Raw genomic sequence first — 27,013 nt, forward strand, 5'->3', positions numbered from 1 at the left:
TTCCAGTGCCCAATGACCCCTTCCATGAAAATTTTTTTCCTGATGTCCAGTCTGAACGTCCCCTGGCGGAGCTTCAGGCCATTCCCCCTTGTCCTGTCCCCTGTCACTTGGGAGAAGAGGCCAGCTCCCTCCTGCCCACAACCTCCTTTCAGGTAGTTGTAGAGAGCAAGAAGGTCTCCCATCAGCCTCCTTTTCTCCAGGCTAAACAACCCAAGCTGTCTCAGCCACTCCTCATGAGACTTGTTCTCCAGCCCCCTCACCAGCTTTGTTGCTCTTCTCTGGACACGCTCCAGAGTCAACATCCTTCTTGTGGTGAGAGGCCCTTGATGCAGGTTTGGTCCTGGGAGAAGCTTTATACTGGAGGAGGAGCCAGAGTAGAGACTCCTTTCTTCCTTCTCTATGGGTGTTGCATACAGAGCTCAGTTTAAAGTCCCTAAGGTAGGCTTTGGTTGTCTTTAGATTATAAGTGCTGTTTTGGAAAATGCCTTGTTGGTAATGCTGCTGAGGAAAATGGCTGCAAACATGTGGAATGGCTGCTAACCACTGACCAAAAACCCAGTCCCTCTGAGCCCCCTAATCTTTCAGCTTTGCTATATATGGATGGAGGAAGATCTTTTATTTGCTATGAATTGATTCTCTCTTAAGTAAGCCTTTTAGCTGCCAAGGTGAAGATAATCATTATAGAGCCAGTGTGTGGGCAGCTGAGTTTCTCAGCACAGGTTGGCCCATGTCCCTTCCTTTTCTGCCACAGTGGAAAGGTTTCAGCTCTTTCTGCACATAGTCTCTTGAGGGCTTGAATAACTGATTGCCTTTTGGTTACAGGTAGTCCTCCCTCCTCGTTACCTACATCTCTGTTTGCCAAACACTTACTGGGACTAGATTACCTGTTGTGTCCAGTTTGTTCTCGCCTTCCTAGGAAAAGCCTGTTGTGCACTTGGTCATTTACCTTCTTTGCACTGAGAATCATGATGTGATGGGTCCCAGTGTCTGGAGCCACCAGTGAGTTATGCTGTTTGGAATTACAGTGCAGAAATGGCTGGTAATTTAAATTTGTAGGGATCTGCATGATCTTCAGATCATCCTGGATGAAGCTTTCAGGAAGGTGACACGTGACCCTACGGGGGTCTGTTTGCATTTGTGACTAGCTTAGTGGAAAGGTGGAAACTGAGAAACTCAGACTGCATCCCCACCTTCCTAACTCTAGGTGTGCAAAAAAGGAGGGATTTAGGCTGGACTGCAGCAGTTAAGAAAAAACAGTGCAATAAGATATATAAATTTGGCTACGGGGCTTCACTAAAACTCAGCTATTAGCATTTTCAGGGGTTTGCTGCCAGTCTGTTGCATTACCCTCAGTACTCTGGCTCCCTGCTCACATTTCTTGTGCAAAATGCATCACATATAACTCTTCCTTGCCCATCTCTTTCAGAACATAGTGTATATTTAAATCTTTAAACCTGTTTCCAGTATGGGGGTTTTAGTATCTTTTTTTTCCTGTTAAAAAGAACCGGGGATACCTGTGTTTCATGTGAGGTGTTAATCTGAGATGTGCAGTGGCGGGGGCATGTTTTCCTTCACTCAGTCTGGAGTACAATTATGAGGGGATTTGAAACGTCTTCACAGTATGGTGCAAAAAGGCTATTTGATGCAGGAGGGTAACTGCTGTGGAGTCAAGCCCCAGCAACCTGGCAGAGACATGACACAGGTCCCCCAGGCCCCCTCTTCACCAAACCAACCCCCTAAGTTGCATCCAGTTCTAGGCTACATTTTCATACAGAGACCACCCAATGGACATGATTTGCTTGTGCTCTCTCTCCTACCACCTAGAGAACCTGAAGACCTGAGGTGGAAGTTGTATTTGGACAACTAGGGCTGGAGGCATAAAGGTGGCAGGAGGCTAAGCAGGGCAGACCCAAAGGTCCAGAAAGTACCCCACTTCAGCTTCCATCTGGGCGCAGGAGCAAGAAAGCAGAGCAGAAAATCTGCATTTCTTAGTGCTGCTTACTTGAAGCAGCCATAGAAATACATCAACCTTATGCGTGTTATCTCCCCTATCAATCTGTGGCCTCTTCAGGTTGAATCTGTCTAAGTGGGAGGCTCGTAGGGCTTTGTTCACAGCACACATTGTCACAGGTCTATTAGTGTTTTGCGGCAGAGCAGCTCAAATCAACTTCGAGGTGCTTTAGCAAATGAAATGTTTGCCTCCTGGTCGCTCACTGTCCGGAAATGGCTGATCCAGCACCATTAGTTGCTGTCAAAAATCATGGCAATAAAAAATGAGAAGTAAAGTAGCTGGTTGCAAATAGGGATAGGCCCAAGTGAGCAGGTCGATCTCTATGTCATGTGAGCCTCCATCACTGCAGTGGCACTACACAGATGTCAGATGCTAAGCAAAACTCTCTGGCCATAAAACACAGGGCTATAGATGTTTTCCCACTAGGTTCCAACGTTTCACCTGCTTCAGGTTTTTCTCCTGTAAGTTTCTGAATCAGTCTCTTCACAAGCAGTGGAAGGACATTTCTTTCACCAGAAACTTGTAATGTTAATTGGCTCAGTACTTAATTCCTTTCTTTCCAGGCCTGCAGCAATTGCAATCATGGCAAGTCTATCAAGTGCTTTCTGTCCACTGAGGGACAGGCAGGTGAAGGGTCTGGCTCTCAGTTCTTCTGGCTTGTCATTTTTATCAGGCTGTGTCCCCCTTTTTAGTCATTACAGGATAAGAAAGGCATTTTACTGTATTTTCTCAATCTTTAGCTTGTCCATCATTCCATAAGCAGGCTGCAGCAGAGAAAGAGAAGAGATAAACGGAGGGGGCAGGGCTCGTTCAGGCCATTCATTAGAGTCTCTGCGGTAAAGAAAAGAGATGGAAGGTATGGCTGCTTTCAAGGGGGATGTTAGAAGGTCAGGAAGGGGGGGTGTGATGACAGGGCTATGAGTCCAGGGAAAACAGAGCTGCAAAGTTTACATAGGAACCCACGGGAGAGAGCTGTGGGCAACTGCCTGTTTTGTTTGTCTTTAAAGGCAGCTATGAAAGGGGGTGGGGAGAACATGTAAGTACAGTGTAGATAGGAGAAGGGGGAGTCTCCTGTGGCTGACCATCTCTAGGGATATTAGGGGATATGGCTGTTGCCAGATGTGCCTGCAGAAGAAATTGTAAGGCTCATCCAGGTATAATATGCAAAATGTGAAGCACCTAGTAGAGTCACAGAGAAAGTCTCAACTCTTGAAGGGAAAATTACATGACCAGGCATTTAGCTCAGGGGTGACAGGCTAAAGCCTGCCTGCTGGTGCTGGCAGGACGGAGGTTCCACAGCTATAGCAGGCGCCGCAGGGTGGGGTGCTGGGCAGCCATGCGACTGTCTTTCTCCACAAGCCAGGCTCAGCCTGTGCCCGACCGCTGGCAAACGCCCTCCGTGTTGGTTTAAAAATAAGCACTTCAGCCTGTTGGACAGCCTTCCCTGTAAAAATAAACACAGCAGCTCTGCCAGCCTGCTGGGAACGTTCACTGGGGCACACACATGATTTGGGGACACCTCTTCTGCAGTGGATACTGTGCCTGGTAACACCACTGTCTCCACCAACCCAGCCTCCAGTACACCAGTAACCTCGTGTGTGAACTAGAGAGAAGCATGGTGTTCAAGGCCAGGTTGGATGGAGCTTTGGGCAGCCTGATAGAGTGGGATGTGTCCTTTCCTTAAAGATCATCTAGGTCCAACCCCGCTGTCTTGGTCCTTTCCGACTCAAACTATTCTATGATTCTATGTGAAGGTCCAGTGAACCTTCTCTTTAGGAATGGGAAATAGTGGGGCAATGAGACACAATCCCAACATGGTCTTCTTTCTTGCACCTCATTTTAACATTTTCCTGTATCGCAGGCCAGGTGTTATTTCTCCTCAGGACTTTCAGCTACCGCTGAACATGCAGTGGGACTAGCCTGCTTAATCTGTCAAAAGCCTTAGGCAGTAGTAGATGACAGTACATAAGTGCTTTGGGAATGAAAGCATGCTCATTGTCAGGCTAGGGAGGCAGAGTGGGATGGAGCCAGTAGGGAAGATTAGGTCTTCTACACACACCTCTGTGTGTGGAAGGGATCTCTTTATCCTCACCTGGTTTCCATAGCCTAAGAGCAGCCCGGATTAAGTTGCAAGTTGCAAGACTACAGACTAATGTAATTTGTCACAATTAGGGCTTGATCGGATATTTTCATTCAAGGTGATCCAGGTGAGCCTCAAGCCGTCAGTGCCGGCGCCGTGGAGCAGCGGGGACCCCTGCCGGACTCGAGGGGAGGCGCCGCTAAGGCGAGAACAAAACGGGACGGGAAAAAATCCCCCATCGTGTCCACGGAGATGAGAGGGAGGGCGCGGGATGTTAATCTCTGCCCTGCTTTCTCTCAGCTCTGGCATAACAGCGAAGCAGCTTTGGCTGTGCAGGTCAGGTGGAGCGCACAAACAGCACTCCCTCCACCTCCAAACTATGTAGGCATGCTAAACATTCTTGCAATGAAGTCCTCTCTGTTGTGGGGAACTGGCTCTCAGAGCTCTCAGAGCTATTTCATAAGTCTCAGGAATAGGAAAAGTTAAAAAGAAGGGACTCGAGGAGACTGGAGAGGGTCCAGTGGGTGGCTGTGGAGATTTCCTGCCCACTGCAGGGAGGTTGGAGCTAGATGATGTTTAAGGTCCCTTCCAGCCTAAACCATTATGTGATTCTATGATGAGGAGACTGGAGCATCTCTCCTATGAAGAAAAGCGGAGACACCTGGGGCTGTTGGAGAAGACTGAAAGAGGATCTTATAGATGCTTATTAGTATCTAAAAGGCAGCTGCCAGGAGGGTGGGGCCAGACACCTCTCAACGGTGCCCAGCGACAGGACTAGGGGCAACAGGCACAGACTGGAGCACAAGAAGTTCCACCTGAACATGAGGAATAGCTTCTCTACTGTGAAGGTGACAGAGCACTGGAACAGGCTGCCCAGAGAGGTGCTGGAGGCTCCTTCTCTGGAGATATCCCAAACCTGCCTAAACGCATTTCTGTGCAACCTGCTGCAGGTGAATCTGCTTTAGCAGGGGCGTTAAACTGGATGATCTCCAAAGGCCCCTTCCAACCGGGACCATTCTGTGACTCATGGGCCCCTGCAACACAGTTGGGGCAGGCTGATTTCAATGACTAGAGGTGCTGAGATCAGTGACCAAAACAACCCGTCTAGCTTGCAAGTGGTTGTATCATTAAAGAGCCATAAATCCAACTGTTAGTCAATACTTAAGCACGAATCACAGTAAATCAATCAAATTTTTTTCTCTGCCAGGAGCAACTGCCTTAGTGGATAGCTGAGAAATGCTGGAGACTTTGCCTCTTTCTCTGACAGTATTTTTCATCGGCACCCCAGAGAAACAAGGTCTCTGGATGGGAGATCCCTGGTTTGTAGGTGGGTGTGGGAGTAGTTGAGAAGGTGTACATCAACATACCTGTAACTGGCTCCCTTGCGCTAGTGGAAGAAGATTTGAAGCCTGGTTCTGCAGGGCCTGCTGGAGCTGAATACTTTCAGTATTGTCTCCAAGACAAGCATAAATTTTGCCAGAGCAAGAGGATCTGCATTCCAACAGTGTTAATGAACACACCACCTCACCTGCAGAGGTTAGAAACCGCCTCTCCATTGCTCCTTCAGAGAAATTACCATGATCCTGGCAAGCTGAGAAAATTATATAAAATAAATGGTAGGTAATTCAGTTAAGGCAAAGGCACTTAAGGAGGAATAACCATCTGCACAAATGTATAACCCTGCATTGCCACTGCTTTAATAGCTCTGTAGAAAGGGCTGTGAGTGTTAAAGCGGGTCAAAATTGAATTAATGCTAGTGTTCATGGCAATTGAAGCATAAACCAAAACAATTACACTGTTTGTGTAACTGATGCCTAAAATCGTATGTGTTAAACCTGCCGTAACAGGGGAGTCAGGAGATCTTAAGCCTAGCCAGAAAGCAAACAAACATTGTTTTGTCTCCATGGACATGAAGTGAACCTTTTGCTTTCCTCAGGTCTGGGAGGGCCTCAGCTGAGTTCAGCATCAGGATTTCTGTCCCACGCCACAGGAAAAAGGTAGGCACTGGGACATAGTTTGTCAGAGAGCAGAAAATGACCAGAGTTTTAGAAAACTTTATGATCTGCAGCAAAAAGACTAGAAGACTCGAGTTTGTGTAGAAAAGGCTGAGGAAAGACAGCAAAGGTGAGAAGTTGCAGGGAAGGTACTTGGCATGCACCCTGCGAGCAAGGCTAGTTGTAACAACCTTAGACTGAAACCAGGCTATATCCTTGGAGATGTCTTTCCATAAGGACTGGACTGTGTGAAACTGGGGCAGCTTCATTCACGAAACTGACAGCCTTCCACTATGAGAGTGGAAACAGGTTTGTGTGCCTTGTTCCATGACTTTGGGAGGGTGAGATAAACCCCTGCCAGGCCTGGTGTAATTGATTTGGAAGTGTCTAAGCCTCTCACTCCCCTGCTGCTCAAATCTCTTCTTATTAGTGATTTTGCACACCTTTTCCATCGCAGGGCTGTTTCCCTAGTGCATTCTCTTTTCCTGCACTGTGCCAAGCCCTGCCAGCCTCTGTGCTGTTCCCAACACCTGCTTTTTCAACCACTTGCTGTCTCCAGCTTCTCTCCCCAAACTCCAAGCCCATGCCTTTTGCTGTAAAGTAGACAGGACAATTCATCCCTGGAGAGTTGATAATGAAAATGCAGGCAAATAAATTCTCCAAGACTCATTTTGGAAAGCAAGCACCCTTTATCAGGCCTGGGCAAGACAAGAGCTGGGGACAGAATGTATGTCCCACTTAACTGCATATGGATATATTTTCCAAGAAATCTTATGCATATTCTATTATTTTCCAAGGAGGAATTTTTATGTTATTATGAACTTCACAACAGTCAAAACTCTTGCTAATATGGAGCTATTGGAGCCAGCTCTGCCTGACCTTGAGATACGGAAAGACTACAAACAGAGGTGATTAGAGAAGATGACACATGTGCTCATTTATGGCCTCAAGTTGCACCAGGGGAGGTTCAGATTGGATATTAGGAAAAATTTCTTCACTGAAACGGTTATCATGCACCGGAAGAGACTGCCCAGGGAGGTGGTTGAGTCACCATAGAATCATAGAATAGTTTGGTTTGGAAGAGACTTTAAAGACCATCTAGTTCTACTCCCCCTGTGATGGGCAGGGACATGTCCCACAAGATCAGGCTGCCCAAGGCCCCATCAGCCTGGAGAAGAGAGGACTCTGAGTGAGGAGACCTTATAGCAGCCTGAAGGGGGCCTACAAGAGACCTGGGGAGGGACTTTGTAAAAATGCTTGCAGCGATAGGATGAGGGGGAATGGCTATAAATGGGAGAGGGGCAGATTTGGACTAGATGTGAGGAATTTCTTCATGATGAGGGTGATGAGACATTGGCACAGGTTGCCCAGGGAAGTTGTGGATGCCCCGTTCCAGGAGGTGTTCAAGGCCAGGTTGGAATGGGGCCTTGAGCAGCCTGATCTAGTGGAGGTGTCCCTGCCCACAGCAGGAGGTTGGAACTGGATAATCTTTAAGGTCCCTTCCAACCCAAACTATTATATGATTATACGTTAATGTGCATGCAGGGTCAAGAGACCTACAATATATGTGGGAGCCCAGCCCTTCCCTTCCCTTCCCTTCCCTTCCCTTCCCTTCCCTTCCCTTCCCTTCCCTTCCCTTCCCTTCCCTTCCCTTCCCTTCCCTTCCCTTCCCTTCCCTTCCCTTCCCTTCCCTTCCCTTCCCTTCCCCCTTCCCCTCCTTTTCCTCCCCCTTCCTTTCCTCTTTCTTTTCATCAGATTCTTTCTCCTTCCTTTCCCCTTCTTTTCCTCCTCCTTTTCTTCCCCTTCTTCCCCTTTCTTTTCCCCCTTTTCCCTTCCCCCCTTTTTCCCTTTTCCTTCTTTTCCCCTTTTTCTCCTTTCCTTCCTCTTTCTCCTTTTCTTCACTCTTTTCTTCCCCTTTTTCTCCTTTTCTTCCCCCTTTTCCCCTTTCTTTTCCCTCTTTTCTTCCCGTTCCCCTTTTTCCCTTTGCCCCTGCCTTTCCCCCTTTTTTCTCCCCTTTTCTTCCCCTTCTCCCCCCTTTTTCTCCTTCCCCTTCCCCTTCCCCTTCCCCTTCCCATCGCACAGCCCGCGCCAAGCCCCGCACACCCTTGTCCCACAGAACACGCCGCCGGACGGACCCTCCCCGTGCCTCCCACAGGCACGCGCAGCCTGGGCTGAAGGCTCCGGCTCGAGCCCAAGCCGTTCCCGCTCCGGGCGGGGCGGGCGCCGCGCTGCCCGCTGGGACGCGTAGTCCCGGCGCGGCGCATGGCGGGTCTGGCGCTGCGCGGCTGCTGCGGGCGCGCCCCGCGGGGGCTGCTGCGCTCCCTGCCCGCCCGCCGGGGCTGCGCGGGGGCCAGGGTGAGCCGCGGGAGGGACCGGGGGTGGGAAAAGGAGAGAAAAACGGCTCGGGACAGCGTGCGATTGTGCTCTCTCCCGGTGTTTTCGCAGCCGCCGGCGTTCGGGTTCCTGCTGGACGTGGACGGGGTGCTGGTGCGGGGCAGCCAGGCGCTGCCCGCCGCTCGCAGGGCGTTCCAGAGGCTGGCGGACACCAGCGGGAGGCTTCGAGTCCCCGTCGTGTTCCTCACCAACGCCGGGAACTGCCTGAGGGCGGCCAAGGCCCAGGAGATCTCCCGGGCGCTGGGGATGCAGGTAACGCCGCCCCCCATCGGGTGTCCCGGCGTGGGAAGGGGACGGGGGCGAGGACCGGGCGGTGCTGGAGTGGCTTTGCTTGGAGATTTTTCTTTGAAAGTCAGGCAGAATGTCCCTCTGACAGCGTGTTTGCTTTCAGACAGTGTTTTCCCAGGCACTGTTCGTTCTTTGGAGACGATCACGCCTTACGTGCAGTGTGATCTGTGCTGCACAGGGGTGTCTGCTGTGGGATCACCTCTGCTCGGAGTTCCCTCCCTATCTCAAGGTCAGGCAGAGCTGGCTCCAAAAACTGCAAATCAGCAAGAGTTTTGGCTATTGCAAAGTTCATAATAACATTAAAATAATCCTTGGAAAGTAACAGAATGGGCATAAGCTGACTGGGAGGATTTATCCCCGTGCTTGTCAGTGGGACACACGTCCTGTCGCAGCTCTTGTCTTGTTGCACGCGGTTGATGGAGATCGCTCTTCGTGGTGCCCAGACCTGATAAAGGATGTTTGCTTTCTAAAACTCCAAAGTGAATCTTAGAGAGTTTATTTGCCAGCATTTTCAGTATCAGAAGAAGAGGAGGGAGCCCACCACTTCCTTGGGAGGGGTGAAGGGCTGGAGGTGGCAGCAACACTGAGTGACCAGCCCTGCCTCAGCCCAAAGGGATGGAGGGAGGCAGGTGGGAACACAGGGAGTGGATGTGATGTGACCCAACCGCAGGGAGAAAATCTTCATTGTGAATACCACCCTGTCAGCCTCTCCTCTCTCTTGCAGGTGTCACCGGAGCAGGTGATCCTGTCCCACAGCCCCCTGCAGCTCTTCAGCCAGTTCCATGAGAAGTGCATGCTCGTGGCTGGGCAAGGGCCTGTGGAGGAGAATGCCCAGAAGTATCCTTTGCTGCGCGTGCCCCGTGGTGCCCTGCATGTCCCACTGCAGCTTCCCAGATAAAAGCTGCTGCTTCTGCCCTGCCCGTACCTCTGGCACTTGCTCCATTAGCTTGTAGAAGTGCAAGGGGACAGAAAGGTCACTGGTCTCATCTTATGGAGAAGCACACGGAGAGGCTTAAATGCAGGCACTGACTGTTGATCTCCATCTTGGTCATCTCCAGGCTGTCCTTGTTCTGTGTTTGGCTTCTCGCTCTGATTACCGCTCCTGTGATTGCTGTTCCTGTTGATAGGATGTCACCACGAGGACTCCCGGGGCCTCTTTCACTTTTGAGATAAGATTCTGCTCCTCCCATTTTTTCATGGCAAAGTGCATTAGAAATCACTCCAAACTCTCCCACAGCTAAGGTTTTCCTGGGAATACGGCAGCCATTGTAGGAACTCAAATATAGTCAGGGTGTCCTAGTGCAGCAGTGTGGTCTAAATTACAATCTACATGCGTGTTGCCTGGCTGAGGCAAGGGCATAGCAGGTCTGACATATCCCACGTCTGCAAAGAGGTAAGAACTGCCTGCAGAGTTTGCGACATCTCTGCCTGTACACGCAGAGTCACACCTTGTAGTTAACTTCGTTCGGTAGAAAACTTTGGCCCATCTCTAGGTTTCCCCAAGGCTGGTGATGTGAGTCAGGAGCAAGGCATTCTTGCAGGAAGATGCAGCTCATCTGTTACTTGCGTACTTTTATCAGCACACAGCATTTTCTTTTCACCAGCTGAGCTGCTCAGGGCTGACTGATTCTGCTTATAACTGAGAAGCCTGGCCAGCTGCCTGCTGAACCATTAGGAGAACCCGGGCCTTAAAGGTCTCCCAGAGCACATCCATTCTGTTTTGCTCTGCCTAGTTCCAAGGATTGCTGATTACACGCTAAATTACCTCAATCTGGTTTTTTTTGTAACCTTTAGGGCCACCTGTAGGTTGAAGCGCAGCACAGAGTTTGACTGAAAGCTGTGAGGTTATGCATTACCAGGTTAAATAACTGTTCTAGGACTTAGAATCATAAAATAGTTTGGGTTGGAAGGGACCTTAAAGATCATATAGTTCCAACCCCCCTGCCAATCCTGTATATGCTCTGCAAGTTACTTTAAGAAAAATCACTTAAAAACCCCAAGTCTCCACAGCTTTCCTTGATGGTCTGAAATAGCCTGGGGTTCAAGCATGTGATCACCATAGAGGCACTGAGGAAGGCATATCCCCTGCTAGACATGGTGGATCAGAGCCGGAGGCCGAAAGAGCTGGTAATTTCCTGATGCATCAGTAGAACAAGTGGTCTTGTGTGGTGGTGCTTACAGCGTATAGTGTGGGAGGGAGAAGCTGCAAAGACACAGAGCAGTTGGCTGCTAGTGGCTTTCTTTAGCAAGAGCCTGGGACTAAGCAGCCAGCATCTCTGCTCTTTCTACCGTTGGCTCCTGCAGTTAGGGCAGGAGCCTCTCCTTTCTCAAGCAATGCTTTTCTTTCGTTGCTATCCCTTGTAATGAGTCGTAAGATGGTTTGGCTGACATCTCCAGCTCTGAGATAGGAATGCAAGATCCGTGAAATCCAATCTGGGAGGGGGGTGGTGGTGTGTGGAGGAAATCTTTCTTCAAGGTTCCAGGTGGCCTTGTCCTGCCTCTTTATGGGACTGCCTTGGCAGGTTCAAAGGAAGCATTTTTAGTTTTGTTTTGGAGATGACATTAGGTTTTGCGTTACTTACCCAGCCTTCATTTTTTTTTCTGGCAGCCTCCTCCGACCACTGGCTTTCCCACTATAGAAGGTAAGCAGTAGCCTTTGTTTACATATGAACAGCAAGCAGAAATAACAGCAAGCCAAGCCAGCTGGGACTGCAGCAAATGACGTGCTGTCGGCTCATCGCTATCCACAGGCAGCTTATTTAGATGATACAGTCAAGAGGCAGCTTCACTGCCCTCATGCAGAATGAAGCAGAGACTTGATAAGAGCAAACCCACATTTTCTCTGTGCCATGCTCTAGCATCCAGAAGCAGCGGTGCATGGTGTGCAGTGGTAGGCAGACTGGAGCCCTGGCACCAGCTGTGTTCCAGCAGTGGCTGAATAAGCCTGGGTATCCCAGAAGAGGGGTGCTTTTGCTAGTGGGTCCTGTAGTTGGGATGCTGTGTTTCCAAACCTCTCTTGAAATCTTCCAGGGGTGATTCTGTTTGGTGAGCCAGTGAGGTGGGAGACAAGCCTGCAACTTATAATTGATGTACTCTTGAGCAATGGGAACCCTGGGGCGGAGCTGCAGGATATACCATACCCGCATCTACCCATCCTTGCCTGCAACATGGATCTCCTGTGGATGGCTGAAGCCAAGATGCCCAGGTGAAACACTTATGGTATTTGTTTCAGCCTATTTCATACATCTCTCCTGCAGATGATCTTTTCTTGCTACATTTTTTAGCACTAGAGTTTGGCTGTATGGCATAATTAGCAGCAGACATATGAAAACTGCACGAGAAACAAAACCTAAAACTTTAAAGAAACAAAAGCCAGACCACTGCATATGGAGTTGCGTGTGGGTGGATACCGTGTCCAAACTAGGCAGTATCCTGACCACAGCAGATGGTTCTCCTCACTGAGGAGTGTTTTTCTACTTCAGTGGTGTGAGTGAGGATACTGATGACCTCCTTTCTGGAGCAGGTTTGGCCATGGCACTTTCCTTCTCTGCTTGGAGAACATCTACAAGAAAGTGACAGGCCGTGAGCTGAAGTACGAGGCCTTGATTGGCAAACCCAGCACAGTCACCTACCGCTATGCCGAATACTTGATAAAGCAGCAGGCAGAGAAACAGGGCTGGAAGTCTCCCATACGACGCCTCTATGCAGTTGGGTAAGAGAATGCTTTTTCCTGTTGGTTTCCTTAGGGAGCTCCTTAGGACTTGTCTTGAGTGGTTTGTGGTTTTTTTTTTTTTTTTTTTTTAAATGGGTATTTCTAAAATTAATTCCAAACCCCTCATGTTGTCCCTGCAGGCTCGCATCCTCGGACAGAGGTTTGCTAGCTTTTTGCACCTTTCACTTTTAATAATTTGAAGGGCCCTGTCAGCCTAGCAAAGCTGTTACGTGCATGCAACATGACTGGATTAAAGGACAGGTAAGAGGCTCAGGTGTAGAACCATTAGCCCAGTTAGGTTAAACACTTTGGATTCGTAGGGAATGCATTACAGTAATGGCTGAAAACACTACGGGTGCTTTGGACTCATCTTTTCCTCATTGAAGGATGTTTGTGAAGCGTGTGGCCTTCACCACAGCTGAACAGGACGCACCAGTGGGTGGACTCACTGGCTCAGTCTGGGTGGTTCTATTGACATAGCAAATGCCTCATGCCCAGTTCCTTGCTTAGTGCTGCGTTGATCCCAGTCTACCAGAGACAGAAGTTGATGCATGGGCTAGTTTCTCATTTCTGTTTCACACTGTGACCTTATCCAGGGATAACCCCATGTCCGATGTCTATGGGGCAAACCTCTACAACAACTACCTCAAGTCAGCTCACCAGAACCAAGTCCAGGCTGGAGTGAAGAGGAGCCCACAGGCAACCAGTCCCCAAACTGAGCATCACCTCAAGCTGAGAGAGGACTGCAACAATTCAGTGGAGAGCTGCGAGTCGATTCTGGTCTGCACTGGGGTCTACCGCCACAATGCAGATGTTCCCAGTAACACAGAGAAGTGCACAATGGAGACAGTGTTCCATGGTCATCGGGACTTCTGCTTTGACCCTTGCCTGGTGGAGGCATCTTACATAGTGCAGGATGTGAATGATGCTGTGAAACTTGCTTTCAAGAAGGAGAACTGGAGCTAGGGTTAACACAGATGCGCCTAAAGATCTACCATTAGGGATTTTATGTACTGGAAAGGGAAGAGGGGCAGAATGGGGAGACACCTGGGGTAATATTCTAATCTAGCCAGCATGAAAGACAACTCCCTCTCTCACCACTAAAGGCCCTTTGCTTTTATTGCTACTCATCTGCAATCCTGACAGCTGCCAGCAGGCTTTCAACTGTGAACGTACATTGCTGCCATCAATAACTGAGCCATAACGGAAACAGGGTATAAGGAGAAGGCTTGTCCCAGCCATCTCAGCTTTCTTCAGCCATTAAAGTTCTTTCTTTTCCACCGTTTGTCCGTGAAGATCAGGCAAGCCCACCTTCCTCCCTCATGATGTGTTCGCAATGAAACTTTCCTGTGCAAGGAGCTGCTGTCGGCCAATGTGCCATTTGTACAACGTACTATTAGTCCAATCTGTGACATGAAGCTGTGTTGTGGTAATGCTGCCAAGGGAAGGCTTTAAGACTTAACATTCTCCTTATGAAGAATAAGTGCCTGTGGACTTTAACAAATTTTATTTGCTTGGGGATTTGCCACTGCCTCACTGTGTATCTGAAACAAAGTCCCATTTTGCAATTCTCTGGCAACTACGAAGAGGCAGGGCCCCTCAAAGGAAGCTGCAGTAGCCAGAGCAACTTGCTGCAGGGCCAAAGGGAAAGTTATATTATTCCCTCTCCCACCTATTTAGCATTCTGTGAACACTTCTGCCTTTTTGCATCTCACTAGGGAGCCAGCAGCCTGCGCTCAATAGCAGAGGAAGCCACCACAGAGTCTGAATTTCTAGACTTGTCTGCTCAGAACTCAGTATTGCAGCAAGAGGCTGTTTTGGCATGCATCCTGACCCCAAATGTTGCAAGGGACATCTACCTGCCCCAGCTGGCACAGCTTCCAAAGAGTGGCCCCTCTTTGGAGCAAAGGCCAACCAGAAAGAGTCACAAACCACTTTTGCTCCTTCCTTGTATGCAAGGATTGAAAGATTAAATCATCAAGCCAGGATGGTACCTAAGCCCAAGGTCCCCAATTCTTATCTTTAGGAGTACAAATGTATCTGGTTTTCAGTTCTTTATTTCTTTGCCTCTCTTCCTCCTGTGGTTTTCAACTCAGGGATATCTCATCTGGTCTGATCCCCGTTTACTCCTCTTCCTTTAGCCTGCAGGTAGTCCCCGATACATGAATTAGCAGCTGGGAGTTGCCTGCCCAGGAATATTTTCATATCCCTAATGACATGCAGTTTCCGTTGCTTCTGTTTTTCTAGCTTGGGCTCTGAAGAGAAAGATCAAGCCTCGTGTCTCTTTAGACAGTCCAAAGAAGTTAAGCAAGCATTGCTCGAGGAACTCCATGTAAAAGATTAGCTCAGGATAAGTGTCTTAATTCCAGAGGAGCACTGTAATTTTAGAAGCATAAGTCAGCCTGCATATGTGATGGAAAGCTGTTGGAGCCAGCACAACAGAGTTAGTGTTCCTAGTTATGCTCAGCTCACATCACACTGAGAGATCAGAAATAGGTCTGCTCTGCCTCCTCTTTTTTCCTTCCTGCTTTACCAAGCAGCTCCATACGCAGGGTACAAACAAGATGTTCTGCGCAGAACTTCGGGTTGTTAATTAAAATCTCAGCATCCATGTGCACTGACATTTTGCTTCAGCAGCTTTCCATCCTTTCACTACTGATGTATCTTCCTAGGAAGGTCACACTGCAGAGCAGGCTCTTTTATTATGCCAGGATCTGTGTCTGAAGGGTTCTGTCAGTGACCCTGGCAAAGAGGTCCTTCTCTTTGGCTTCTTTTTCTATACCTTATTTTCTGAGTAGGAGCAGAAAAATACCTCCATGGATGAATTTCCCTCCTGTTAAATCCACAGTGCGAAGCAGACTCTTCCTCTCTTAGCACTAGCTGGGATTCTCCTCCTTTGTCTTATAAAAACAAGAAGCACTTGGCTGCTTCTAAAAGCAGCTGTAATGAGAGGAACACAATCTTAGATTTGAATTATTTGCCTTCCACTGGAGAGAAAGAGAAATTACCATTTCTTCTACCTACACCAGATAAGAACTTGTCTCCTGTTCCCGAAGGATAATTACAGGGGAAGGACTTTGCATATAACACAGAAAAGCTCTTTTAGCTTCCAGACCATCTCTGCAGTCACAATTATGTTGTGGGCCCAGTGTGCAAGGCCTGAAACCAGAGACCCAAACCCCATTTATTCATAAGCTAGCTCCAGTGTCCCTTAGCCTCACTTTTCAGAGGTCATATACAGTGCAGAAAAAGCGATGCTCCCTTTCCTTGCAATATTTGCTAACTTGGGTAATAACTTCCATAGGATTAATTTGGAATGGTCTTCTAGGCTGTGATTAAATAGACCTCAGAGAGCTGGTTGCTGGCAATAACGCCTTCAGTTTGGCGGGTACTTATCTGCAGAAATACTAAGATCTGTCCATCTGGGTGCAGTAACCTTTGGCAGAGCTCTTTCTTGTTACTTGTTGAGATTGTGGTGCCAGTTAGTCAAAACCAAGGTGCTGCTGAACCGGTGTTGCCTGAGGGGTGCAGCACTGCTGAATCAGCTGTCCCAAATGTCCTGTTGGCCCCCCAGTGATGGTGGTAGCTTTGTGGAAGGAGTCTGCAGAAGAATCTTGAGAAATCACAAGCACTTTCTAATGTGCATGGCACATCTCAGCCAGAAATGAGGTAGTTACCTCCTTCAGCCAGAGAAAGGAGGTAGCACTTCCTTCAAGAAAGGAAGAGGTTTCCATTTACACAGGGAGTGAGCCAGGCATTTCCATCTTTGGAATAGCAGTGGAGGTGAGTTGAGTGATGTGAATCTGCTTCAGATTCCAAGTCTGCTTTTAGGTCTGTATTTTTCTTTACCGTGTTAGTGGTGTTGAAACAGTGTTCTGGAAGTCTTAAAAATGAATAGGAGGAGCTTCAGCAATAAAGAATTTAAATGCTTCACTTCTGAGTTGACATTGGGCAGAAGAGAGGGGAAAGATTTTGGAAGAACCCCGTGCCCTTTCCCCAGTTCTTAGCAAGTGAGGTTGCATAGAAGGCTCTGCTTATTGGTCTGTACACTGCTTAGTGCGATTGGCTGTCCTTGGTCTGAGCAACACCGAGACCTTTCCCCTCTTCCCCTGCTCACCAACTTGAAGCACTGCACTTTGTCCAGATCACTGCCTAGGAATTGCATGGACACAGTCAATAGAGTAGGAAATCTGGGTTCTCTGCCTGCTCTTGCATAATGACTTGATTGCAGAAGATTTCTGCAGAAGAAAGTGCTTGTCAGGTCTCCTCCGTTCCACAAGTTTTGTGCTAGAGTGCTGTGCAGGCTTCTAGCTTATCTGCAGTTTTTTTATGGAAATCTGCTATTGCTAGATTTCAGTGAGATCCTTTTTCCTTGGAATTGCAGCTTCCTGGAATTAGCTTCAAGCATGGCTGGAATGAAACTTTTTCTGTCTCACATGTTGCACCGAAGTGGTATTTCTGAAGCCATATTTCTCTCATATGGAGCAAGCATACTTCTGTGCAGATTATGGGACCAAGCAGGAGAGGGAACTTCACTTGCTGATCCAATAACTTAATATTTATATGGTGCACTGCCCTGTACAACAAACATGGTGAAGACTTGATCATAAAAACTCCATCTTCCACAGATGGACGGGTTTTAGTCGAGCTGAAAGGGAGTATGCAGTGAGGTGAGGCAACTGAGACTAGCAATGAGGATGCAGAGGAGGGGTAGACCTTCTTTTGGATCTGAAGCAGAGAGCTTTTATGTCATAACACGGTGGCCAGAGAACTCAATTCCTTTAATTCCACAGGACACATGCAACTCCTAGCCTGCCATTCAGGGAGTCATATAACACTACTATCCATTTTCTTCCAATCTTAATCCCAGTGTATCCTTTTCCCGTCAAATAAATAGGTAATGGTTCAGATTATATTGTGCACTGTAGCAGAGTGGTTACAGAGAAATCAAAAGCTGTGATTACTTTAGATTTTGTATTAATTTCAACCTAGTTCCAGACTTGCTCCTTTGATTTAGCACACTTGTAAAATAATAAAAGATGTTTTCTTTGAAATAAATTGTAACCTGCTATGTGTGTTTTTCATGGGTATTACCCCAGTCTCTTTCCCATCGTTGACCTAGAAGATTATCAGGACAAATTCTGTTCTTTTGTTCTGTTCATCAAGCCATTCTTAGATTTTCTTGAGGGAACGACCCTGAAAGATACCCCTTGAGCAATTCTTTTGACTGAGCCAAACTGTAATCCCTTGTAAGCTCTGTGTTTGCCACAGTCAGGTGAGATGAGTGCAACTTTGACCGTTCCTACTCTGTAGGGGGAAATAAAAAGACACATCACAAGCTGTGATGTCCTAACTGTTCACAGTCAGGACTAGTTTTGAGATGCCACCTGTATTGGAGATGCTTTCAGAATGGGCTTTTAGTTGTGACCTGACCTAAGCAGTTGTTTGTAATGGTGGAGAAGCCACAAGCTAGATGCCACCAACTTAATCTGCTATTGCAGATGAAGAACAAGCCTTTTCCATTATAAAAAGGTATCCTTACCACAAGAAGCTTTATGTTAAACCCATAGTGATCATAAAAGAAAGCCAACTTGTTTCACAAGAGCCGTGCCCTAGTGCCTTTAAAAAAGGGGAGTGGAGTTAGGGAGACATATACTAACTGGTAAACTTCCAGATTAAAGCCAAAAGCTTTGACGGGTTTCAGTAAATGGAAATTTAAAAGTCCTACTAGGTGAAAACAATCAGCTTTAATGATCTAGAAACAGCCAATTCACTTGTGTTTTTCTTATAAGATATTCCACCAGGTATTCCATCTACAAAGTTCACAGATCACAGGAGGCACACTAGACAGCAAAACAAGCACGTTTCAGAGCCCCAAGAACTTAACATTGAAAGGAACAATCGATAATGCAGTAAAAGCAGTTTTTGAGGGACTGGATAAGGATTCTCATTATCAGCAGAGAGAGCAATTGAGTTGTATTCTACATCTTGGAGAAATGACCTATGTCCCCGACCTCTAATAAATAATATAAAAAGCATTAACCAGTCTTCTCCTTTTATCCAGTACTCTGGGAGCTGGAGCACTTGCCCAAGGCAGGGCAGATGAAGGTTTAGTTAGTCAGAAAGAGATCAAACCCAGAACCTCTTGAATGCTTTTAATCACTACACTATCATCAAAAGAAAAGGGCAGGCTAGGGTGAAGATGCCCCTTGTAGGAGACAGCCTCGGATGGAAGCTAGAGTCCCACAGAAATCCTTAACTAATGCAAGAAGCAGAGTTAAATATTGGCATCATGAAACACTGTAGAAGGAACAAGGTGAACAAGCAGGACTGAGAGCCCTGTTCAAGTTGCAGTTCGCTCCCAGGTGGATGCATTGGGAAATGCCTACTAGAGAAATGGATTCTGGTGGGCCTTGAACACAAGCCAAGCAGTTACCTGCTCACCCTGGTACAAACCGTAGCCCTTCAGGGAGCATATCCAAACCCTTCTTTACCACATCTACCTAACCTCAACTATAAAAGCACTAGTTTTTATGGATTTTTCCAGCCAGACAGTCAATTTGATGAAAATTATGCACTTAAAGACATTTATGGATCTGCAACAGTTTAAAACCCCACACCAGCAAGGCAGCCTGGTGTTCTCTAGGAACATCAAACAACCCCACACCAACAAGGCAGCTGGTGTTAACCTAGGCTGCATGTTCTCTAGGAACCAAACTGTCCAATCAAGAAAGCACTTTTCTGTAATTCACTATAATAAACCTGCTTTTCCCTTTCAGTCAATTCAGCGACTAAGAACTTTTACTTCCTCCTCAAGATCAGTTCCAATACATGCCGTGTGCTAAGACTAAGTCCAAAACAGTAAGAGCAACCCCCAAATCCTCCTCACTTTCCAAGCCTCTAACATGTTACAAGCATGAAAAACATCTCTTTGCATTTTATACCAGTATCGAAAGCTCTCTGAATTGAACTGTAATTACAAGCAATAGATAGTTACACTTTCATACCCTTTTGAAGAATATCTATATTCCCCAAACCATACTACTGGATCAACAGTTTAGTAACAAAGGCTCAGCGTTCAGAACTGGACAAACTGAGGTGTCTTTCAATTTTGGTGCTGGCCAGGTGAAACCCTTCTACGCTTGCCAGTACCAGCAACCCTGATCATTCATATGGATTAGATAAACGCAGTACAAAGCATGTGTCAGAGAATCCCAGAAGCTTCCTTTCCCACACAAAAAGCATTTTAAGTATGGTTAGAGCAGATTATGCTCAAAGTCACCGAGCTCTGCTTTGCCTTCTTCCCTCCCACTGCTGCCAGTTTCTGAGAGCTTACTGCAGGGTATAATTAGAGATTTAGTTTCTGGTCTTTCTTTCAGGCATATATTTGCCTCTCTGTTTTATTTTTTTTTCTCTCCTTCCCCCAAGAAATTGAATCATTATTTTGTTTCCTGAGTTCTGCCATCAAGAAAGTTTTGTTTTTCCCCAACACGGGTATTTTTGAGGGCACACTACTTGTTTCCACTAGTAGTGTAAACTAGAAAGAGAAGCATTTTAGATATTCTGCATGACTGTTTGGCAAAACTCTGTTGTCTGCTGCTTGCCTTTAAATATCCATATACACACAGACATCTATGCATACACATAAATACATAAAGAAGCCAGAAATGGCTTTGGAGCTGCTGAAGAGTAGAAGCTATTTATAGTTTAGCCTTTTAATGTTTTAACAGTAATGGTTAAGCACTAACACTTCCAGAGACCGCACACTGCATTAAATAACTAGATCACACAGGAAGCATCAGCTTGTCATATCTCATCCTACAGTACGCTACAAAAAGCTCTTCAGTGCTTTCTCAAGTAGAAGACATTTCTCTCCTCGCTCTCATTTTAAGATACAGGCACAATTTCTGTTTTCTTCCACAGAAATAAGCTCTTTTCTTAATCTCACCTTTTTGTTTGAGTAGTGTTTGCCCTGCTGGAGCCCATGCTCAACCCAAGGAAGCCCTTGAGCTCCTACCCCTTTTCCAGTGCCCATATCCCTGTTCATAGCTCTCCTTACCTCGTAGCTGCAAGCGCCCCATTCCCAGCAAGGATCCTTCAGTCTCCAGAGAACCATCTCCATAAGGCTCCTCTCGCCCTGCTCACGCAACCCCTGCCCAGCAGGACTGTGTTTCGCAGGGTACAAGAGATGCAAGCCCCATCACCAAGCATGCGCTAACCCAGGCAGGCCTGCTTAGCACCCAGCCCCTTCCCAGGTGCTTCGCTCGCCCCATTCCTGTGAGCTGAGCTTCCACAGCACCTGGCTAGCACATCAGAACCCACTTCCCCAAGTGGGCAGACCAGCTGTGGGTGACAGCCCATCCCTTCCAAAGCCCAGAGAACCCCATCCAATTGCACTTACCTCAGCAGAAGGGACAAGCACCAGTCTGGCAAGAAACACACCCAAACCTTTGTGAAATCATAGAATCATAGAATAGTTTGGGTTGGAAGGGACCTTGAAGATCATCCAGTTCCAACCCCCCTGCCATGGGCAGGGACACCTCCCACTAGACCAGGCTGCCCAAGGCCTCATCCAACCTGGCCTTGAACACCTCCAGGGCAGCCACAACTTCCCTGGGCAACCTGTGCCAGTGCCTTACCACTCTCATGGTGAAGAAATTCTTCCTTATATCTAATCTGTATCTTCCCCTCTCCAGTTTATAGCCATTGTCCCTCATCCTATCACTACAAGTTTTTGTGAACAGTCCCTCCCCAGCTTTCCTGCAGCTCCTCCAGGTACTGGAAGGTCGCTATAAGATCTCCTCAGAGCCTTCTCTTCTCCAGGCTGAACAACTCCAATTCTCTCAGCCTGTCCTTGTATAGGAGGTGCTCCAATCCTCTGATCATCTTTGTAGCCCTCCTCTGGACCCGTTCCAACAGCTCCATATCGTTCTTATGTTGAGGATTCCAGAACTGGACACAATACTCCAGGTGGGGTCTCACAGGAGAGGAATAGAAGGGCAGAATCACCTCCCTCGCCCTGCTGGCCACGCTTCTTTTGATGCAGCCCAGGACACGTTTGGCCTTCTGGGCTGTGAACGCACATTGCTGGCTCATGTCGAGCTTCTCATCAACCAGCGCCCCCAGGTCCTTCTCTGCAGGGCAGCTCTCAATCACATCATCCCCTATCGTGTACTGAAATCAGGGATTGCTTTGTGAAACGAGCCTCTGTACTGAAAGCAGAGGAGACACAAGTGCCTGTGGGCAGGCTGCCAGGGCAGCTAAGTGAGTGTGTCCAGCCTGCAATGCCCGGGGTGCACATTGCCCAGGAAACCTGGAGTATGAGACCCAACAAGGTAAAGCCATCACTGTCTGCTGTCCAGGTAGGGCAGAAACAACCCTCTCTGTGTGTGGGCTGTAGCCCTGAGAGGCCTAAATTGATGGTTGGTTTTCTCTCCATGTCCTCTTGCAGAAGTGAAAGCATTTCTTGCAGTGGAACAGCTGAATTTGGTAGAAGCAAACCCGATCAGCTAAACCTCAGGACTGACCACACATTAATCATGCCACATGCATGACTTATGCTGAGAAGAGTCAGGTGGGTGCACTCACTGTAGATAAAGACCAGGATGTGGTATGTAAGAATGTGTTTTTACCCTCTACCCTTGGTCTCACACACACACTGCCATCTAACCCAGCCTTTCTCTGGAAACAAAATCGGGAGACACAGCCACCAGTGTTGTTCACAAACCCTCACTGCTGGGTTGTTCTGAACCACTTAACTCCTGACACCAGCTGAAGAGTAGCGTTGGGCCCTTCTTGAACCTGAAACAGCAGCTCAGACAACAAACATCCTCTTTGGCCAAGGCCTCAAGCCTCACACTCCCTGTATAACAAAGATCATCCAACAGAGCCCTAAGCAAGGTGTTGGTGGGGTTATACAAAACAGGGGGTCAAAGCAATTGTTTGGCCATGAGTTGTTCTTCTTTGTCAGGCAAGTCTGTCAAAGAGAGAAAGTCGTGCTGGCAAAACATGGTGGCATCTCTCACGAAGTCCACATACCTTGAGAGGCTGGAGAGCAAAGCAAACATGATGGGACTGTATGTGGCAAGGAAAGGAGAGGCAGCTCGCTGCTCTCTGTCTTCTTGCATCTTGAATGACTCAGACTAAGCTGCTCAGCTGAGAGCGGTGCTGCATTGCTTCTTTCAAGCAAAAGCTCACTCTTTTCCCAAGCTGGGTGGCTATGGGCCAGCACCACACTCCAACAATGTAGAGTGAAGAGTATCCCCTGCATCACTGCAGAGGTACCCACGTGGCAGCACCTCCAAGGTGTTGAAATGGAGTGTGGATTGTGAGGACCATCCTCTGGGGAAGGGCAGCCCTGTGGCTCTGTATGGCAGAGCGGATGCTGGAGCTGTGATGCCTCGATCAAGTGCCTCGGCAGAGGCTCGTGAGCTTCCCATAGTAAATGTTGGCAGCACTGCACAAAGGTGTTGGGAACCTGCTGTGAGAGGTCCCCAGTCAGGCTGCCATGCAGTCTCTTACTGGAAAATAAATGGCAACGGCCTTCTTTGGGTTCACCTGATCTTAAACTTGTGAATACCAGTGATGCCCGTCACAGTTACAAGCCTAGTGACGCCTGATGCATTCTGGTCCCTCCATGAGCACCCGCATAGGTGCCGTGCCTGTTTTGCCGTGGGGTATCCTCCATCCTGGCACCAGGCTATGATACACCAGCCCATTCGTCACCCTCCAGGATGGACTGTTCTTTTGAACGCTGAAGTTTCTTCTTGAATTACTGACTTTCTTAAAATGAAAGATTTTTATTTGCTAATTGAAATGCGGAATTAGGAAGAAAGGCCCTTAGTCAGCAAGAGAGTGCACGCCTGTTCAGTCTCATCTGATGCTGCATACCATGACAAGGTGAGTTAGAGGAAGGCAATGAAGTAGTGCTGATGCAAGGTTGAATCTTGGCAAGTGTATCCAAGCATTGAAAACACAACATGAGTGTAGCAGAAAATACGTGTCCCCCATCCTAGCTGTGACCCAGCCATGCAGGTAATGACAGCAGCGGTGCAGCAGCATGGACTTTAAAGCAGGATGGCAACCAGCGTGGAAGACCATAGGAAACCCTACACGTCTCTATTATGATTTATAGACTGTATCACTTCAGGACTGCACTGTCCAAGGAACCACATTGTGTTGCATGGCCTCCAGTTACCTATTTTTTTCCCCTTTGTTTTGACCATGCTTTTAGAAAACTTATCCGTGCACCCTCGCTCCAGTCTCCATTGATAGTAATGCTTTTGCTGATTCTTCTTCTTTCCCGATTTTCCTCCTAATTATCGCTACGTGTCTAAAGAAATCTCTGTGTTAACACGCCTCAAGTTCTTCTTTTCCCCTTCTCAATTTTTCCTTTGTTTCAGAACCATGAATTCTCCTGGTACCCCAGACTGATTTCTCCTTGTTGTCAAGAGCAGCCAGTGACATTCACTGCAGCAGGGCTCCTCAGGGAGCCTGCACCAACCTATCAGACAGCTGTCACTGCTGTCATGGATGTCCTTTCCCAGCACTAAGTATCTGGGTTTCACTCAACCCCATGTGTTGATTAGCAACACCCTTAAAATTCAAGCTATTTTGGATCTTTATCACGAAGAGTAGTTAATACAGCCATTTGTGGGTATGGCTTATTCTGCATGCTTCGCATCATTGACAGGCAACACCTGGCTCATCATCCGTATGCACAGGCAGGAACGTAGGATGGGGGATGCCAAGCATCAAGCCACTTTGAAATACGATGGTATAAGTCATTAGCACTCACAGATCCAGGCAGGAAGGCTGAATTTGAGGCCATTCTTAGCAGGTGAATAAAGGCCCTGACTGATGCTTTCAGTAGAAGCAGGAACCTTAGGGCTACTCACACCAAATTTAAAGCCACTGTCGCATCACAGCAAGCCAGGCAGAGCCCTCAGTATGTGGCTTGACTCAGCTCAGAAAACCTGCAGGGTAAAGGCCACTGCTTTCCTGTACAATTACAACAAACCAAAAGTGCAGGCAGCCGAATGTCCAGTGTCACAGAGGAACAGCCACAAGGAATTTCTGATTTCTCCTTGTGAAAGCCCCACTGCGGGCCCTGCCCTGGGCCACTGGCCTTTGTCTTGATCAGCCTAGAGACATCAGGAGGAGATTGAATAGTGGAATCATAGAATCACTAGGTTGGAAAAGACCTTTGAGACCATCGAGCCCAACCGTACCTATTCTCTACTGAATCATACCCCTAAGCACTAATCTACCCGGCTTCTAAACACCCGCAGGGATGGCGACTCGCCACCTCCCCGGGCAGCCGCCTCCAGTGCCTGATAACCCTGTTGGTGAAGAAATTTTCCCTGATGTCCAATCTGAACCCCCTCTGGTGCAGCTTGAGGCCATTCCCTCTCGCCCTTTCGCCCGTCCCTTGGGAGAAGAGACCAACATCTGCCTCTCTGCAACCTCCTTTCAGGTTTTTGTCGACACCGATAAGGTCTCAGCCGCTCCCCTCAGCCTGCGCGGGGCTGTGCCTCTCCCGGGCGGGGGGTGCGCTCCATTCACGGGGGTCTGCGGAGGGGAGGCAGCAGCCCAGGGTCCTCGCGCTGTGTCCCTGTGCCAGAGGAGGGGGCTCCTTCCCCCCTCGCTCTCCCCTCCCCGCCCCCTCCTCCCCACCCCCCGCCGCCAGCGGCGCCGCCCGCCCCGGTTCCCGCAGCTGCCGCCGCTCGGCACCGCCCCCGCCTCTCGGGCTCTCCCCGCCGCTGCCGGTGCCGGGGCGGTCCGGGGGCGGTCCGGGGGCCGCGGCTCGGCCGTCGGTCCCGAGCTCGGAGGGCCGGGGAGGACCATGCACCGCGCTGCCTCCAACCAGCGCTCGGTCTCCTCCTCCTCGGGCTCCTTCCAGCCGCCGCCGCCGCCGCCGCCGCACGCAGCAGACCGGCAGCCCCTCTTCCCGGGGGGCTCCAGCAGCGGCGGCAGCCGGCGGGGCTCGGCGTCCAGCTCGGGCCGCCGCAGCAGCACCGAGGAGGAGGAGGAGGAGGAAGAGGAGGAGGACAGCATCAGCATCAGCAAGCCCTTGGTGCCGCCGCCCGCCGCCCCGCCGCCCGCCGCCGCCTCGCCGCTCCCCAGCAGCAGCAGCAGCAGCAGCCACAGCAGCGGAGAAGGGAGCCCGGGCCGCAGCATGACGGCGGCTGAGCTGTACGGGGCGGCGGCAGCGGGCGGCGGGGCGGCGGGCGGCGCGGCGGCGGCGGCGCTGGGACCCGGCGGGGCGGCGGGCGGGCGGCGCTGGGGCTTCCAGGCGCTGTCCTTGGTGCTGCTGCTGGGGCAGGGCGCGCTGCTGGACCTCTACCTCATCGCCGTCACCGACCTGTACTGGTGCAGCTGGATCGCCACCGACCTGGTGCTGGCGGCGGGATGGGGCATCTTCTTCTGCCGCAACAGCCGGGCCCGCCGCCGCGAGAGGCCTCCGCCGCCCCCCGGGCCGCCGCCGCCGCACCCGCTGCTGCTGCACGGCCCCCCCGGCGGCCGCGGGGCAGGGGGACGAGCGGCCGGCGCCCCGACCCGCGGCGGCGACTTCGCCTACGCGCACCTCGCCTGGCTCATCTACTCCATCGCCTTCACGCCCAAGGCGGCGCTGATCCTGGGCACGTCCATCCTGGAGCTGATCGAGCTGCGCCTGCCGCTGGGCACCACCGGCTTCCGCGTCACCCTGGCGCTCTCCGCCCCGCTGCTGTACTGCCTGCTGCGAGCCATCGGCACCGAGGGCTGCGGGCAGCTGCTCCTGCCGCCGCAGCCCCCGCCGCAGCACCGCGCCGCCGCCGCCTTCCTCGCCACCTGCCTCGACCTGCTCGACAGCTTCTCCCTGCTGGAGCTGGTGCTGCAGCCCGGGCGGCCGGCGCCGCTGCCCGCCCCGCTGCGCTACCTCCTCATCGCCGTCTATTTCCTCTGCCTGGCCTCGCCGGTGCTGTGGCTTTACGAGCTGAGCGCCGCCCGCCCGCCCGGCGCCGCCCGCCTCGCCCTGCACCTGCTGCTGCCCGCGGGGCTGCTGGACGCCCCGCTCCTGGCTCTGCGCTGCCTCCTGCTCCTGCGCTACCAGCAGCCGCTCTCCCTCTTCATGCTCAAGAACCTCTTCTTCCTGGCTTGCCGAGGGATGGAGGCGCTGGAGACCTGCTGCCTCCTCCGCCCCGCCACCCCGCCGCCCGCCAAGTACGGACCCACCGCCGCCGCCCCCGCCGCCGCCGCCCCGCTGGCGCATGGGCTCTCCGATGTCGACGTGGGTCCCCACGGGTACGTGAACGCCTTGGCGGTCACCGCCCAGGGCTGAGGGTCCCCTCCCCGCCGCCTGCGGCTCCGCTCCCGGCGGTGGCTCCGCGTTGCTGCTCAGGTTCCCGCGCCGCCGTGGCCGAGCAGGGGAAGAAGGGGACTCGGGCTCTTCTCCTCCTCCTCCTTTTCCCCTGGAGAAACCCTTCAGGAGCCTACAGCAGAGTCTTGTCCTCCAAAAATGCACCTGCGCTTTGTGACAAGTCTTCTTCTCAAGC

General features: G+C 49.9%; 2 protein-coding genes across 2 annotated transcripts; both read left to right on the plus strand.

The window, feature by feature from the left end:
• Positions 1–8,290: 8,290 nt before the first annotated feature.
• HDHD5 (haloacid dehalogenase like hydrolase domain containing 5) lies at positions 8,291–17,682 on the plus strand. Its single transcript, XM_054056033.1, has 8 exons — positions 8,291–8,440; positions 8,531–8,731; positions 9,492–9,604; positions 10,801–10,894; positions 11,376–11,409; positions 11,798–11,972; positions 12,291–12,479; positions 13,076–17,682. Exons 1-8 carry the CDS (start codon positions 8,348–8,350, stop codon positions 13,443–13,445), a joined length of 1,269 nt encoding a protein of 422 aa, XP_053912008.1. The 5' UTR covers positions 8,291–8,347; the 3' UTR covers positions 13,446–17,682.
• Positions 17,683–25,190: 7,508 nt separating this feature from the next.
• On the plus strand, positions 25,191–26,938 carry TMEM121B (transmembrane protein 121B). The gene is given in 4 exon segments (XM_054064978.1): positions 25,191–25,689; positions 25,732–26,645; positions 26,647–26,708; positions 26,711–26,938. Coding segments are annotated over 4 exon segments (1,431 nt in total). The 5' UTR covers positions 25,191–25,323; the 3' UTR covers positions 26,800–26,938.
• The last annotated feature ends 75 nt before the right edge of the window (positions 26,939–27,013 follow it).

Source organism: Cuculus canorus, chromosome 1 (genome assembly GCF_017976375.1).
Source record: "Cuculus canorus isolate bCucCan1 chromosome 1, bCucCan1.pri, whole genome shotgun sequence".
Classification (NCBI taxonomy): Eukaryota; Metazoa; Chordata; class Aves; order Cuculiformes; family Cuculidae; genus Cuculus; species Cuculus canorus.

Excerpts from the sequence above, each read along its gene's own strand:
- HDHD5 (XM_054056033.1), top strand. The coding sequence starts at position 8,348 with ATGGCGGGTCTGGCGCTGCGCGGCTGCTGCGGGCGCGCCCCGCGGGGG. Across the intron at positions 8,732-9,491 it reads CCCGGGCGCTGGGGATGCAG|GTGTCACCGGAGCAGGTGAT; the intron begins GTAACGCCGCCC and ends TCTCTCTTGCAG. Across the intron at positions 11,973-12,290 it reads GCTGAAGCCAAGATGCCCAG|GTTTGGCCATGGCACTTTCC; the intron begins GTGAAACACTTA and ends TTTCTGGAGCAG.